Genomic DNA, 18374 nt, shown 5'->3' on the forward strand with positions numbered 1-18374 from the left:
AGGGAAGGGAAGGGAAGGGAAGGGAAGGGAAGGGAAATGAAGAGAAGGGAAGGGAAGGGAAGGGAAGGGAAGGAAAAAGGACAGTCAGTTTCTGGAAGTGATTAGGTAGTACAAGAGGGGCCAGGCCCAGAATCAGGAAGGTCTCAGTTCAAATCCAGTCTCACACACTTATTAGCTGCATAACTCTAGGCAAGTCACTTAACCTTTGTTTGTATTAGTTTCTTCATAATAGTATCTACCTCCCAGAGTGTTTGTGAGGATCAAATGAGATAATAAATTGTAAAGTGGTTAACACAGTGTCTGACACATAAGCATTATAAATGTTATTGTATAAAAATTATTGTAGACTAATACTCAACACCTTTCCAGTATGATAAAAACTTAATTAGCATAGTCTTCAAGTTCCCAGGATCACCTGCACACTATGCTGAGGCAAAAGAACAGGAATTTGTATTTAATGTTCGTTAAGTCCCACCAAATTTGCATGAATTTGAATGAATCTTAATATAGCTCCAGATTCTCTCTCTAATCAAACTACAAATTGAACTTGAATTAAACCTATAACAAGTACTTACATTGTAAAGCACCCAATGAATGCCATGAATGGAGGCAGGGAACGCAAAAGGCTCAGTAAGTGACCCTGGTTTCTCAAAAGGCTAAGTTAGCAGAATGCAGCCCTAGCAGGTACTACCAAGACAGAAGTGTGGAAGACAAAAAGTAGACTGTGTCTACTGTCCAAGAAACAGTTTAGCTAAATTTCCAAAAGGCTCACTGGAAGGTAGGCCATCATGGGATGAATTTTTTTGGCTAAAGTAAGATGTTATCGAATTGTTGTCACTCCAGTGATAATTTTCAAGGCACTGAAACTTTATAGCCTAGCAGTGATAGGAACACTTAACAATAATGAAATTATAAACAAATAATAGTTTACCTGTCAGATTTATGGAGAAGGGAAGAATTTATGACCAAATGAGAGAGAGAGAACATTATGAAATGCAAAATGGATAATTTTGATTACATTAAATTGAAAAGTTTTTGTACAAACAAAGCCAATGTAACCAAGATTGAGAGGGAACCAGAAAATTGGGAAAGAACTTTGACAACCAGTGTCTCTAATAAAGGTCTCATTTCTAAAATATACAGAGAATTGAGTCAAATTTATAAAAATACAAGTCAATCCTCAATTGATAAATGATCAAAGAATATGAACAGGCAGTTGTCAGAAGAAGAAATTAAAGATATCTATAAGCTTATGAAAAAAATGCTCTAAATCACTATTGATTAGAGAAAGGCAAATCAAAACAACTCTTAGGTACCACATTTCCATCTGTCAGATTGGCTAACATGACAAAACAGAAAAATGGTAATTGCTGGAGAAGATGTGGGAAAATTGGAACACTAAGGCACTGTTGGTGGAGTTGTGAACTGATCCAACCATTCTGGAGAGCAATCTGGAACTATGACCAAAGGACATAAAAATGTGCATACCCTTTAACCCAGCAATACCACTTCTAGGGCTGTATCCCAAAGAGATGATACCAGTGGGAAAACAACCCATATATACAAAAATATTTATAGCAGGTCTTTTTCTGGTGACAAAGAATTGGAAATCAAGGGGATGCCTATCAATTGGGGAATGGCTGAACAAGTTGTGGTATATGAATGCAAGAGAATACTATTGTGCTATAAGAAATTAGGAGCAGACATAGTTCATAATAACCTGGAGAGACTTATATAAACTGACACTGAGTGAGGGGAGCAGAACCAGGATAACATTGTATACAATTACAGACACTGTGTGTGTGATGACTGACTTTGATAGACTAGGCTCCCCTCAGCAATGCAATGTTATAAGACAACTCCAAAGAGCTCATGATGGAAAAAGCTATCAACATCCAGAGAAAGAATTACTGAGTCTGAATGCAGACTGAAGCAAACTACTTGCTCCCTCTTTTTCATTTTGTTTTTATTGCTTCTTCCTCATTATTCATTTTTTTAAAAATGGTAACTATAACATTAGTGTGCCTATCTTTTCACAGCCTCTTCAACTTAATATCTTTGTCAGTTTGCTAGAAGTGAGGTAAAAACTCAGAATTGCTTTTCTCTTCTTAGTGATTTTGAGAATTAAAAAAAATGGTTCTTAATGTCTTATAATTCTTCTTTTGAGAACTGTTTGTTCATATCCTTTGACCACTTATCTACTGAGGCATGGCTTAAGGTATTATAAAATAAAATTAAGTTTTCTATATATCTTTATCAGAACAGACCCTTGTTAGAAATATTTTATACCAAGATTTCCCCAGTTGACTGCTTCCCTTCTTATCTTAGTTGAATTAATTTCATTCTTACAAAAATATTATCAGTTTTATGTAATAGAAATGATCTAGTTTATCCTTCTAAGTTGCCTCTCTTGCTTGTTTGGTTAAAAATTCAAAGCTTTAGTCACAGATGTAAAAGGTATACCTCATGCTTTCAAATTGCTGAAAGATGATTGGAAACACTAAATTTCAAACTATGGTAACTAAAATTCATATGTCTAAAATTCAAGACAAATTATCCCCCTAACAGTATACTAGTTCTTAAGTAAGGATAAAAAGGCTTATTGTAGGAAGCATACCTGGCACTGTAAATGGCAAGTTCTTAATTAATTCTGGTTAACTGATATCATTCAAGTGATCATTTTTCTTTATCTAAAGAAGCAAAACAAACCTTTGATGAGGGAGCTGCTGTGGAACTGGAGGGAGAAGTATCTCTTGATGTTTTCAAAGGCTGGACAGAAGGTCTCTCTTTACCTTTAAAAAAATTTTTTTAAAGGATTAGTGGAAATACACTTTTAAAATGCTGTAGTTACTATTTTTTTTTTAGATTTCATCCTTTTCCACATCATTTTGGATTTTTCAAAAAGGAATCTCAGATTCCTTAAGGTAAAAGTAAAGTTTCAGGTCATCACTTTTACACAGTTTATTAATTATTAATTAATTAATAATATTTATTATTATGTAATAATATCAAATCAAGTTGATATTAACTAGGAGAGTTGACCTTGCTAAGTACTATTCAAAAGTCTGAAGAAACTAGAAGTGCCTGCCATTTTCACTAGCTGTTACCCAAAATGTAGCCATGAGAGTCACCAAGGGAGAAAGAGTAGAGTAAGAGCTGCAGTAGTCAGGAGTACTTCCCATATATAGGTGCATCACATACCAAAATGTCAACTTTTAAAATAGACATTCATTATGTAGCACCAAAATTAACAAAGGCAATGACTATAGTGACCATCACTATTAGTTAAGCAACAGTGCTAAAAAATAATAATAATAAAGGCAATAGAATAATTTAGCAATGGTGCCTCGATCTCAAATTTTTACAATAATAAAGCAAAATACAAATCAGCAAAGTGCAATTCAAAACAATTTAATTGTTTTTTGAAGCCAGTGAGCCTTAATTTTAGTTACTTGAGCACAAAATGTGTAAAGTTATTTGAACATTTCAGCAAAACACATTTTTAAATTTTAGCAAAACATTTTAAAAACAATATAATTATCATAGTAGGTTATATACAACAAAATGCTTAAATGAATGCAACTTGTACAATGAATGGTAAACTTGAGTGATTAGTAATTATAAAACCTAACTAAATTCATACTAAAGGCAAATTAATTAATGCTTATTAAGTGGTTTGCAATTTTAAATTACTAGGAAATATCGACTATTATAATAATAATTATTATACTATGCTTTATAAATAAAGAATAAATCACTTGGTCCAATTTCATATGCAAAAATCAAAATGAACCAAAACAACTATTTGGCTGGTGATGAAAAGAAAGGGCTAAAGCATGGTGGTCATGGGCAGTGGTGGATAAGACAAACTTAGACAAAGCCAAGTAAACTAAAAGTCCAAATAACATATGATTATATTCTTAGAAATTGTACATCAGCTTAAAGATGAAAACAGAGAGAGGTATGCCAGAGAAGGGAAAGGGCACCGTAAATCAGAGAGAAGCTGAAGGCCCAGAATGGCCCATAGGACAAAGCTTGGTAATCATTAAACAGTTGGAAATCATTCAGAAGCTGAAATTCAACACAGGGCAGTACTAAAGCTAGCAGTAAGAAATAGATACATCACATCAGAAACATGAGAACCTTGATACTGAGGCAAAACCTACTTCAGACAAGAAACTTTTGCACCACTTCTGATAAAGTAGGAATAAAGAATGAATGACTGACTTCCAAGAACAAAATCAGCCCTAAACCTAAAAGTACAAAGGCTACTATGATATTCTCTGTATAGACATGGATGAGCTCTCTTCTAGTCTTAGCAACTCCTGACAATCTCCTACTACAATGTCCAATTTTAATAATCCAGTAATTTATAAGAGGCACAAATATAGTACCCACCTACATGTGGCACTACCTTGAACTTTGAATAAAACAAACTGAACAAGTACTGCTCTTGCCCTTTAGGAATTTACAATATAAGAAAATAATGGTGTAAGTAGAAATAATTGACATACAAGCAATTATTTAATAATAACAACCCTCTCTACTCCTCCAAACACTTAAAGTTTTATGAAGTGATTTTTGTATCCTTTTCAGTCAATAAATCTCTTCATGGGGTTCAGGGTCAGAAGGATTAGGGGAAAGAGGTGATAGCAATGAGGGCTAACACTCAATTCCCAAATGGATAAGTGAAACTAATTTTACATGGAATAATTGTTCCATAGACTGCTGCACTTTATTAACCCACCAAAGAATTGCATTTATTTGTATTAAGAGGATAGTAGACCTCTTTGGATATAGCAAAATAGAATCCTAATTTTACTATCAGGTATTATGATGAAGCTTAAGTTAGTTAATTTATATAAGTTTAAAGCTTCTCTATTTTCAACTGCTCTCATATAACAACATAAGTCAATTTGTTCTTCTCCTGATGCATATAAAGTATAAAACTTGTTCCTGAAATGGGTAGGATGACCAGTGACTCTTGTTTTTCAGGCAGTTATATGATACTGCTTTTTTTTTTTTTCAAAAAGATTTTTACTGCAGTGACTATCTAGGGCAATAAGGTAATCCAACAAGAGACACTGAGCAAAAATAATTCATTTTGTGGAAGAGGAAGCTGGAGAAAGAAGAGAGGCAGTGGGGAAAGCACACAAGCAGGAAAAAAAAAGAAGGGATGAAATCCTCTGGCATAAGTGCTATCCATTTCTATTGGCTCATGATTCTTCTAATATAGCCATAATGCATACTTCAATCTTCCCATTTCTCCATGCAAGAAGAATGGGTGGAGAAAAGACTGGAGCCATATTAGAAAGATTTAAGTAGATCTCCAACTTCTAATCTCCACTTCCACCCACTCCCCCAATTATATCAACTAGGTGTGGAGACAAGCAGACAGAAAGACCCTGTGATTTCATTGTTGTAAGGGAAACTGCCTCTAACCAATGGAAATGGGTAAATGTACTACAACTTATCATTTCAGAAATCTGTTTCAGGCACTGAGAAGTTAAATGACTTAACTAGGGCCACACAGCCAGAATACATCAGAGGCAGGAACTGAATTCAAGTCATCCTGAATTCAAATCTTGCTCTCTATCGACTATACTATGCTGATATGTGTGTGTCTGTGCAAATATGTATGTGTTTGTGTGTATATATGTGTATGTACTTACGTGTGATTGTACATATATTTTCAAGCCCTAGTCTGATCCTTCCATTGTGCAGGCTAAAGATAGAATACACCAAATACCCTACCCCCCACCCTCTCCACAACAACTAGCATGTCCCTCCCATGCCAATCCCAAATGAGAATTCAGCTTCAACACTCACCTCTTCCTGGCTCTCCTTCATTTTGCTGTTTGTAGCAGGCACCAGCACGCACGGACTCTGGAGAAAGGTGGGCAGGTAGGAGTTAACACCAGCACCTCTCTGTGCTCTCAGAAAAGGCAAAAAGCCCAAGACAAGCAGCAAGGATCAAAGTAGTAAGAACTTTACAGCACGTATGTTTGCAGATGACTGCCCTTATATCCCCCCAAATACTCAACGCTGAACTGATTAACTAACTGATTAACTAAGCTATACACAACTATGTACGTGATGAAATGCTTCAGTCCTAAACCAGCAACAAGCTTGGGTTCACTAATATACAATACACAATGGTGTACTGTAGTGGTGGCACAAATAATTATAAAGGATAACTACAGCCAGGAAAGGAATATATTTATCCCAAAAGTAAAGACAGAAGGTAATTAATAATGAATATAACAGGATAAAGCACTTCTCTGAGATCAAGAATTTTGTCTTAGTCATATTTGTACACCTTATAGTACTTGGCATATCTTAACATAGTAGGCTCTCAATTAATGTATGGTGAGCAAATGAATGAGTGAATGAATAAATGAATACTTTCAAGTACTAATACTACATAAATTGTCTCTTGGATATTTCTACCTACTTATGCTGTTGGTACCTCACATCTATCTATCTGACATTTGTCTCTGAACCCAAGTCTCTTTCTATATGTCTATTTCTGGTGGTACTTCAAATGCAATGATTATTATATTCACAACCTATCTAGACTCAAAACCTTGGAATCATATGATTCTTTCTATTTTTTTCACCTCTTCATCTAAATCAACTGATTTTGTAATTTCTACCTTTAAAATCTCTCCCAAAGCTGTTCCCTCTTCTCTATTCACATTGCTTTCTCCAGTTGAGGTACTTATCACTTCTAGGCTAGACTAGTCTCTCACCCGAAGACTTTTTCTCTAATTCACCTCCTCTCCAAACTATCCTACACAAAGATGCCCAAATAATTTTTCGGATTCTTAGGTTCATGTTGCTCCTTTGTTGATAAAAAAAAACATTCAATGGTCAACAAAACAAATTACCAATTTCTTAGCCAGCTATTTTAAGATCATCTACAATCTGACTTCAATATACTTTTCCTACTCTGTTTTACATTACTCTCCTTCCAGACACTAAACACAAAACTAGCCGTGAGACGTTGGGCAAGTCACTTAATCTCAATTGCCCTGCCTTCCCCCTTCTAAAATGAAAAAAAACAAACAAAAAAAAAAAACCACACACATTACTCCCCTTCACACAGTCTAAATTCAATTTGCCTCAATTAAAAAGAAAATAAAAATACATCTTCGGTGTCAGAAACTACAATGGGGGTGGCCAGGTGGTGCAGCGAGTAAGAGCGCCGGCCCTGGAGTCGGGAGACCTGGGATCGGATCCGGTGTCAGATACTTAGCACCCACACAAAATATAACTGGCCGTGTAACCTTGAGCAAGTTACTTAACCCCAATTGCTTAGAAAAAAAAAAAGAACCTATGAAGGCCCTGGGGATAAAAATACAAAAGTGAAATGCACCTTGATCCCAAGAAGCCTGCATTCTACTAAAGGGGTATGACATTTACTAAAAAATATACTGTGGGTAAGGGGATGGTTCACATTAACAACTGAGGAAATCAGGAGGGGTATCTTAAAAGATATGCACTTAAAATGAGCCTTGGAAGCAGCTTGGAATTCCAAGCAATAAAACTGATCATGTCTTGAATGTAAATTGTTGTTCACACATCCTCCCCTCCAATAGATTGTGAACTGCTTGAGGAGGGTCTGGTCTTTGCCTTTCTTTGTATACCCAGAACTTAGCACAGTTAGTGACCTTAACAGGCACTTAATAAATTTTTGTTTAATAAAAAATTGTAGAAGGGCATGCCCCTCAGTTTCCAGTTGTTTGCCACTTCAAAAAGAGAAGCTATAAAATATTTTTGTATATATATAGGACCACTTCCTCTTCTTTTGATTTCTTTGAGGTGTAAGCCGAGTAGTGGTATTACTAAGTCAAAGGGTATGCATAATTTATTATCTTTTTGTGCATAGTTCAAAGTTTCTTCTAAGAATGGCTGGATCAATTTAGAGCTCCACCAATATCAGTTAAGTCATCAAGCATTTATTAAGCACAATAAATGCTAAGTATGTGGATACAAAGAAAGGCGACAACAATTCTAATAATTAAAAAGCACACATCCTATTTGTATGTACAAGATATAAATAGGTAATCTCAGAGGAAAGGCATTAAGAAGAACTTGGAAAGGCTTTTCACAGAAGGTGACATTTGAACAGAGAAGGAAGAACACTCTCGGGATTGGGGGCAACAAATGAAAAAGTATGGAGTTAGAAGATGGAGTGCCACATATAAGCAAGAGCAATGAAGTCAGTGTGACATCAATTTGCCTGTTTTTTCCACAGGTCCTCTATTAATTTGTCATTTCCCATTTTTGTCAGTTTTGCCCAGCTAACTGGATATGAGTTGATACCTCAGAGTTGCCTTCATATGCATTTCATTTTTCTTTTAATATGGCTATAGCTAATTACGATTTCTTCTCTTGAGACAGAGAAAGATAAAATAAGAATGAGGATGGATGATGGATGAAAGAAGAATACAGTGATAAGGTCATGTGGGCTGGCCTTGGTAAAGGGAAGAACGACTTTTACTAACTGCAATGCATTTTCATCTCTATATTCTCTGTTATTTCTATCCATGTTTTCCCAGAGATAATTCATGAAGAATCTATCCAACTGCTAGAAGCCTTCCAGTAACTTTTAAAAAAATATTTCATGGGTAACACTCAAAATGTCTGATAATTGTTTTGTTGATACAACCTGTTCCAGTTCTTTTCCTATCATACATGTGCTCAATAACATTGTCCTTTTCTTGACTTGCAACATGCACTCCTTTGAGACTTCATGTGTGGTATACCAAGACACACAGCCATCACACTTCATATGGAGTTTATTGATGTTGAAAATAAAAGACTTTGTTTCAGAGAGATGTTTCAGGTCACTAAAAGTACTATGCATTTTCCTAAAAGCCATCTAGCCCACTCTTCTCACAGAGAGTTTATCAGATACACATGGATCAACTTTAGGGGTTGTCCATTCACTTTTTTTAAATCCACTTGAATTTTCTGATCATATGATTATAGATTTAGGGAAGGAAAATAACTTAAAAGGCCATCTAGTCAAATGTGTTCATTTTGCAGAGGAACAAACTAGGACAGAGACCCAATACTGGCAACTGACCCAACATTAGAGGTATTGAGAGGCAGGATTTTAATATCAGATTCTCTGATTCTAAATACAATGCAATTTCCATTGAATCAAGAGATAACTGGTTGGGGTGGTTTCTAGGTTCTTTTAATTTCCTCATTTTAGTAAATGATTAATATAGATCAATATCCTTAAAAATGGTAACAGTAATGAAATTCACTCTTTCATCCATTTCCAATTGTTAGCATTAGCAAACTTGTTTTGAATAAGTGAATATGGAGTGGCCTCAACTGGGTACTATATTTTCTCATTTTGATCTTTATTCTAGGATATATATGTGTATAATATATATATAATATAATATAAAGTTGAAAGTACATAAATAGCTGGTTCAAAAAGAACTCTCCTTGGTAACCAGACACTTTCTATTAAAATATAATCAATTTCATTTCTAAATGTTATTAAGATTCCCATATACAGTGTAATATGACTGTTCCAGAAGACAGGCATATTCAGGAAACATATTCATGAGGTTTTCCTATGTATTACAAACTTTTGGGTTCCTTTGTCCATTATTCTTGAAACCAGGTTTTCCTGGATGTTTTTTATTACTGCCAATGTTACTTATCTTAGCACTTAAATCATAGTATTAAAGTATGTGTTAACTTTTCTATTTTTTCTTCTACAACTGATTACAAAATCTGCCACTTACAAAAGGGACATCAAAAGCCAATGAGTCTAACCTCCTCATTTTACAAATGAGAAAGACTAAATAACTCACCTAGGGCTATACATCTAAGAATTCTCTGCAGTAAAATTCAAAGCCCAGTCTACTTCACTCCAAGGACAGCATTCAGCTATATATTGCTCTTATTCATCATAGCAGGGTACAGCAGATGCAACAGTATCAAGATCACTTCAGAGTAAAGATACCAATTGCAGCACTGGAGGCATGAGTTTTACCTCTTTACTTGAGCCATCAGCACACATGTTCCCTCTATGTGCATACCTCTCCACATATCTTCCCCAGAGGAACACCTCTCTACTTGTGACCTCTGTGTTCATACTCAATGCTGTGAGGTACAACTGAGGGAGGATGGTGAAAATGCTCTATTACTATGTAGTTTTACCATAAAAATTTCAATAATTGTTTATATTTTGAGTTAATTTTGTCATCTGGCTGATAAGTAAAAGATAAACACATCAGCCAGGCATTTTGATCAAGTTTCAAGAAGAGACACCCACCAAGTAGCTTGAAAATGGAATACATGTGCCATAGTCAACCTGTGTTCGAAGAGGAGGGGTAGCCTTTACTATAGAATGAAAATTAACTTGGCAATTCCTTTATTTGCCTCTCCAAAGTCATATAATCATAACTTTTTCACAATCCCTATAGGCCCTATTTTTTAAAAAACAAAACACATACATTCACATACTTCTGTATACAAAGCAGAACATACAAAAAAAATTCTAAGTGAAACCACAAATCTCAGTTTTGAACTGCTTGCTTTTTTTTTTTAATGGATTTAATAAATTCCACATGTTACTTTCAAAATTGCTCTGCTTATCTATGGTTCCTTTTCTTTTCTAGCAATTTTTAAAAATATTACAATGGATAGCTTTTTTTCCCCCAGCATCACTTCTGCTAAGCTCCTAATCTCCAAAAAAATCAAAGACACACTTTAAAAAGAGAGGTAAAACAAGACAATTGTAAAAAATAAGCATCATCAAGCAAAGAAAATCTACATAGTGACCATGTCCAAAAATATAAGCCTCTGCTTGTATCCACCACTTTTTTTCACTTCTCAAATGCTTTAATAACTTCTGATTTACATCATTCATTTCCGCCAGATTTTGAGTTACAAATTTTCTCTCCATTTTTCCCCTACCCACCGCCCCAAAATAGCAATCCACAGGATATCCCCTCCTCCAATCAGCTCTCTTCCATATTTTCTCCCATACCCGTTTCGACTTTTCCAGTACGGCATGGTGGATCTCTATGCCCCAGTGCCTGTATATCTTATTTCCCAATTACGTGTGAAATAGTATAAACAATAGTATATATATATATATATTTTTAAACATTTGATTTTAAAACTTTGAATTCCAGATTCATTCCCTTCCTCCCTTGTCACCCGCCCTTACTGGGAAGATAAGCAGTTCAGTATAGGCTGTATATATGTACCTAATGCAAAATGTTGACATAATAGATATATTGTAAAAGACTGACTATATTTGCCTCCCTCCTATCCCACTTCTCACTTGTTCTATTCTCTACTTTGATCCTGTCCCTTTTCAAAAGTGGGTGCTTCCAAATTCCCTCTCCCCAAGCCTGCCCTTCCTTCTATCATCCCCCCTCTCATCTCCTTCCCCCTTACTCTCCTGGAGGGGGAGATACCCTAATTAGTGTGTATTTCATTCCCTCCCCAAGGCAAATTCAATGAGAATAAGATTGACCCATTCCCTTTTGCCTTCCAAATCTTCCCCTCCATTGTAACCACTTTCCCTACCCTCTTCTATGAGATAGTTTAACCCATTCTGTCTCTCCCCACCTCCTCCCATTTATATTCCTCTCTCACCTCTTAATTTCACCTTCTAAGCATCATCCCTTCCTATTAAATTGGTCCTGTGCCCTCTATCTATGTATACCTGTAAACATATGTACACACATTCACATATGTGTTCATATGCCCATATACCCTCATACACACACACACACTCACACACACACATATATATATTTCGATTCCCTTCAACTATTTTCATACTGAGAAAAGTTTCATCAGTTACGATTATTGTTTTTCCATGTAGGAATGTTAATAGTTCCACTTTGATAAGTTCCTTATGATTTCTTTTCCCTGTTTACCTTCTCATGGTTCTCTTGCTTCTTGTATCTGAATGTCAAATTTTCTATTCAACTCTGGTTTTTTCATCAAGAATGCTTGAAAGTCCTCTATTCCACTGAGTGACCATAATTTTCCCTGAAACATGATACTCAGTTTTACTGGGTAGGTGATTCTTGGTTTTAATCCCAGCTCCTTTGACTTCCAGAATATCACATTACAAGCCCTTCGATCCCAATGTGGAAGCTGCCAGATCCTGGGTTATCCTGTTTGTGTTTCCACAATATTCAAATTGTTTCTTCCTGGTTGCTTATAATATTCTCTCCTTGATCTGGGAATTTCAGAACCTGGGTATAATATTCCTAGGAGTTTTCTTTTTGGGATTTTTTCAGGAGGTGATCGGTGGATTCTTTCAACCTCTATTTTGCCCTCTGGTTCTAAAACATCAGGGCAGTTTTCCTTGAGAATTTCTTGGAGGATGATTTCTAGGTTTTTTCTTTGATCATGCCTTTCAGGTAGTCCAATAATTTTTAAATTATCTCTCCTGGATCTATTTTCCAGGTCAGTGGGTTTTCCCATAAGATATTTCACATTGCCTTCTATTCTTTCATTTGTTTGGATCTGTAACAGCATCTTGATTTCTCATACAGTCGTTAGCTTCTATTTGCTCCAATCTAATTCTGAAAGAATGATTCTCCTCATTGAGCTTTTGAGACTTTTTCTATCCAGCAAATTTGGCTTTTTAAGGCATTTTTCTCCTCATTGCCTTTTTGAGTCTCTTTTGCCATTTGAGTTAGTCCATTTGTTAAGGTATTATTTTCCTCAGTCAGGCTGCTGATTCTCATTTCATAATTTTCTTGCATCATTCTCATTTCTCGTGCCAATTTTTCCTCCACTTCTCTTATCTGCTTCTTAAGGTCCTCTATGACCTGTAACCAGCTGGTATTTTCCTTTGAAGCTTTTGGTGCAAGAGTTCTGACTTTACTGTCTTCCTCCTGTTCCATGCTTTGATACTTTTTGTCCCCAAAATAGGAATCTAATGTTGGGTTCTCCTGTTTTCTTTGTTTCCTTTGCCTGGTCATGCTGCCACTCAATTATTTGACTTTTGGGCTTTTTGCCACAGTAGGACTCTGCTACCAGAGGAGGGAGCTTCGTACCAAACCCTGGGGTTTTGTTAGCTGCCGGAGGTATTAGTTGGGTGCCCTCTTGGAAGCCTCCACATGCTTTCGCAGGCTGGACACACACCCCAGGACCTCCACCCTAAACTGCAATCCAGATCCAAGCAGGTTAAAGCAAGAGCGATTACCCCTCAGACTCATCCCCCTACACTCTGCAGGCCAGGAGCTGAAGCTGTCACGTGGGGGCAACTACATGGCCGGGGCTCCTCACCCTAGGAGGAAGAGGCAGACGCACTCCCAACTACTGGGTCCCAAAGTCCAAAGTGCACTGACCTTTCACTTTGTCCTTAGCATCTATGTGTTTATAATTCTGGATCGCCACAGTTGCTGGTGATCTGGAGTCCCTCCAGCCAGCGGCAGGTTGGGGGTAAAACCTTGGTGTGGAGCAGGGCTCGGGGTGTACTGGCCGATTCCTGTCAGTCTGCCGGGCTGTTCTCAGAGGGAAGTTAACTTCTCTGTGTCATTTTGTGGGTTCTATAGCTCCAAAGTTTGTTCAGAGTCCCCTTTTACATGAATTGGGGAAGGTGGAAGCCAGAGCCGTGTGGAGATCCTGCTTCTACTCTGCTATTTTGACTCGGCCCCCGTGTCCACCACTTCTTTGTTAGGAAGTGGTAACAGTTTTCTCAAGACACACACTGCATTGATCTGAGTTCTTAAATCTTTTAAAGTTGTCACTCTTTACAATGTTGATATCCTTATGTAAATTATTCTGTTGATTCTTCTCATTTCACTCTGCATCTGTTCACATTGCCAAGGATTATCTGAAATTATCTCTTCAATCATTTCTCATGACACAATAATGTTCCCTTACATTTATCCATAATTTGTTTAGGCATTACCTAACTACCTTAAGAGTCAATATAAAGAAGCCCTAGGGTCTTAGGATCACAGATCTCTGTTTCTCTTCCCTTCCTCACCTCCTTCTGATGGGGTGCTTGGAATCTATGTTTGTAATATCAGTATTGGTGGGGTGCTTGGGATCTATATTTGTAAATTCAATTTGTAAAACTTTGTAACATCAGTCTGTAAAACCAGTTTGTAAAATCACACTCCATCTCCGCCCCCAGTCTCAGAGCATTAACTCTGCCCCTTCTCCCCCCGCCCCTAGATTTAGAGCAATAATTCTGCCCAGCAACAACTATCTCAGCTTGGAACAATAACAAACTATTCCTATGAATCCTTCACAAAAGTATCCATAAACATTCCAGCTTAGGCAACTATTATCTCCCCCTTGTATAGTGGCCCGCTGCCCCCATGAATCCTTCGGTGCCCTATCTCTAGGTTGACTCCTTGGCTGCCTCAATGAGTCCTTCAGGACCCTATCTCCGGGTTAACTCCTTAGCCTATTATCCACTGAGTCTCAGTTAACCTTGGTTCCTGGACATTAATCTTGTCAAACATGACACTAATGGGTGGCAGACTGGGCACTTCTCCATCAGCCCTTGACTGCTAGCCGATTTAGTGACATTTCAAGCCTAAAACCACACCTCCAGGTAAGCCCCACCTTGGGCTTTTTCCTGGTGAATCATGGGCAATACGCCTGTGCAGTTACATTAAAGATGCATGTTCCTTCAAACACTGTCCCCACCTTAACTCCTCCCTAATCCCACCCTTAATCACCTAGTTAGCATAAATGGCATGGGTTCTACTATGGATGATTCTATATAAATCTTAATTCTATCCCTTTAAGGTTGCAGGTCCCCTAAGGATCCTTGCCTGCTGTAAGGCATATAATAAACTTTTACAACTCTGAATCCAAGTTAGCCTGGGCCTAATGAATTCTTTCCAGACTGAATTGCAGATTCTGGTCTTAGATAAAGATCAGAGTTCCTGCTGAACCTAATAGCCAACCTTCATCACTTCCACTTTTTAGGATTAAAAAGTCTGTTCTATTTGTGACCATTCCTTTCCCAGTATTATTCTCCCTCATATCCATCTGTACACCCCATTCCCATTTGCTTATCTGCTGATTTTGATGAATTTTTACACCAAACTTATTGTGAGTATATTCAACCGTCCTTATTTATTCATTTTAGATAATAATTATGTTTCTCAAATGCCCACTTCCCCTTTCACTCCCTCTATGTTTGTATACTCTTCTCAAAACATTTCAATCATGACAAATAGCCCTTTTAAAACTCTCAGAACATTAGTAATCTTCCCACTCAGTCATCCAGGACTACTACATTTCTTATTTTCCTTCTTAAGAGATGCTTTTTCTCATGATGGATGTGTGTGTGTCTGTGCATGTGGATGCGTGTGCACATGCGCACATACTGAACTCCTCTGGCAGTCTGGTAAAGTCTATGGACCCTTTCTCAGAAAAAGTTTTTGAAAGCATAAAATATATATGAATATGGAGAAGACAAGTTGTAATGATATATAATTATCAAAAAAATGAAAATAAATTTATGGACTCCAAGTTAAGAATCACAAACGTATTCAATGTTAACACTACATCAATATATGCTTCTTTTTAATTGATCAAATAAATTTACCTTTCTAGGTCTCTCCAGACTCTTGTATTTATATGTCAAAGATCCTACTTATCTTCAGTCTTTCATCAAAAATACTAAAAAATCCTGTAGTATATTAAAGGCTCATTTTTTCCTTTGTAAGATTATATTCAACTATACAGGGTAAATTATCCTGAGTTTTAAGCCTCTGTCCTTTATCTTTTCACATACTACATTCCAAGATATCATTAGGTAGATAGGTGGTGCAATGGTCAATGGGAAACACACCTTGAGTCACAAGATTTGAATCAAATCTAGCTACAAACACTTGTTCAATTGTGTAATCAAGTCATTTAATTATTATGTACCTCAATTTCCTCAAAATCCTCAAATGGGGATCATAAAAGCAGTTATCTCCTAGAGTTGCTTTGCAGATGTTAAAACACCATATATGTGCTACTATCATCATCATCATCATCATCATCATCATCATCATCATCACAGCCGCTAAGTCTTATGGGATACTGGCCATAGTTCTTTAATATCTAACTTCTTTCTGAATATCTATATTATTTTTTTACATTAACATGAGAGCTCTGGATTGTGTACAGACTTTCCCCCCCCCAAATTATGATTTTCAGGGCCTCCAGATTCTCAAATTCTCTCTCTTCAACCTTTGTCAACTGAGTTGTTATATATATATATATATATATTCTATTCTACTTTCTTCAATTTTTTAAAGTTTTTATTTTGTTCTGATATTTCTTAATAATGATAGTTAATACTAATAATAGCTAATTAACAATGTATAATAGTTTATATAGTGCTTAACAGTTTTTGAAGCACTTTATATGTTATCTCATTTGATCTGTAAAACAATCTTGTGAAGTACTATTACTATCCCCATATTACTGATGAGGAAAACTGAGGCTGAATGAGGTTGCCAAAATAAGTGTCTGAGGCAAAATATGAACTGAGGTCTTCCTGACCATAAGTCCCATACTCAATACCCACTGTGCCATTTAGCTACTCCATGGTTTCTGCTTTGTCAATTCTACTTTTCAGAGTACAATTTTGGGGTAAAGCCTACCACTTTTTATTCTGAGTTACTTATTCTCATTCCAATTTTTTCCTCAAAAGTCTTATTTCATTTATTCTGGCTTCATTTCTTCTAGGTATTGATGCTATCTTTGTGGAAAATCCATTTTTTCTCTTCAATTCTCAGCTTGTAACTGTTTTTTATGTTACTCTCCTTTAGGGGGAAGGGCAATCTTTAGAGATACAAAATTAATTTTCTTTGTCTTATTCATGTGTCTGTCCAGTCTTAGTCAACACAGTGGGGCTTTGTCCCAGGGACAGGCTCAATTACATTCCTGAATGCTGGGATAGAGTGATCAGCCCTGCTTGGTCTCACCCTGAAGTCTCTGGGATGTTTCTACTGACCTCTACATTCTGTGTGGTTAGGCTCCCCTGAATCTTCAATTTTTCAGCTTTCTTGATCTTCAGGGCCCTCTCTGGCATCTCAAAGAAGTAGGGATCTCAGAGCTCTTACATTCAAGTTGTCTTGGCAACACCATGCTGCTTGACACTGTACTGCCCATTGCTATTCCCCAAACTACTGATGATTTTCAATCTGGGGCTTTCTGATGACCCTGTGACTTTCTGAGGAGAGTTCTTCATTCTTGCTGCTTCCAAAACAAACCTTTTCAGGGTACACATTCCTCTGGTCATGCTGGCACAAGCTTTGCTGAAGGGGACTCTTTTGTACTGCGTGTGGGACTCTGGATGATTTTTTGTTCAGGTCGGGAGTGAAAGAAGTCACTTATATTAGTTTCTCATTAAATTTCTCGATTATTATTTTGTCTGATGTGAACTTCAAGAATTTGTGGTGCAAAGTATCTAAGAGCTGGATGGTCTGTTTCCATTCAGATAGCCATCTTGGCAAGACATAGCATATCATGGAATCTGCAATCAAAGCTTTACTACCATTCAATAACCTTTCAGAATTCACACCCAAATGACATAGTCTTCAAAACCACAGGTAACTTCTATCTTATAATGAGGCATCAAAAAAGTACACTGTGGATATAAAGGAGAAAATAAGTAAAGGGAAGGAGAAAGGTTCAGAAACAGAGTGAATATAAGTATTTATATTAGGCAGTAAAACTGTGAGCAAAAAGAAAATTAAATAATTCTAAGATAAAAATACCTGATTATTTTTATGTATGACCAAAATAAAAGTCTCTGGGGTCCACAGTTGATAAAAGCTTGTGGACCAAGTCTATTCTGGCTAGGTCTATATAACTGTAGGAGACTATGAAACAAATTGTAATTTAAGGATTATAATTTACAGCATGAACTATGCTGGTCCTGTCTGATGACTAGTAAGGGAAAATGTAATACTTATAAGATTAGAAAATAAAACCAGAAGATTATGCCCTAAACTATCTATAGCAGCACTTCCTGGTCTATTGAAAAAGCTTGGAAACAAGGTAGAGGCCAACAGATGAGAGAAAGGCTAAAAAATTATATGAATATAATACAATACTTAGTCAAAAAACAATGAATATAAAAGATCCAGAGAAGCATAAGAAGATTTACAAGAGATACAGTGAACAGGATCAGGTAAAAATATATATAATGATTTTTAACAAAATCAACTCCCAAAACTGATTCAACACTATGTAATTATAATGACCTAAGTAAATGTACCTTCTTTCTCTCTTTGTAGATATTAGACTGACTAAAGGTGTAAAATATTGCACATACTATCACATTTAATCAATATGTTAATTAGTTTAATTATACTGCAATTTTTCTCTTTCATTTAAACACT

General features: G+C 36.4%; 1 protein-coding gene across 7 annotated transcripts in view; it reads right to left on the reverse strand.

Moving 5' to 3' along the window:
• Nucleotides 1–18374, reverse strand: part of PPHLN1 (periphilin 1) — a 189065-nt gene that overhangs the window by 48403 nt on the left and 122288 nt on the right. For 5 of the 7 annotated variants that reach the window (XM_069094198.1, XM_069094194.1, XM_069094199.1 and 2 more), the window contains 2 exons: nucleotides 5830–5886; nucleotides 2710–2792 (listed from right to left, as the gene is read on the reverse strand). In XM_069094198.1, coding sequence (XP_068950299.1) covers nucleotides 2710–2792; nucleotides 5830–5886 — 140 coding nt within the window. The remainder of the gene's footprint in view (nucleotides 1–2709; nucleotides 2793–5829; nucleotides 5887–18374) is intronic. The other 2 variants (XM_069094200.1, XM_069094196.1) reach the window with 1 other exon arrangement.

This window comes from Petaurus breviceps, unplaced genomic scaffold (assembly GCF_028583685.1).
Source record: "Petaurus breviceps papuanus isolate PSGF00001 unplaced genomic scaffold, PetGlider_PUasm1.0 216, whole genome shotgun sequence".
In the NCBI taxonomy this organism is placed as follows: Eukaryota; Metazoa; Chordata; class Mammalia; order Diprotodontia; family Petauridae; genus Petaurus; species Petaurus breviceps.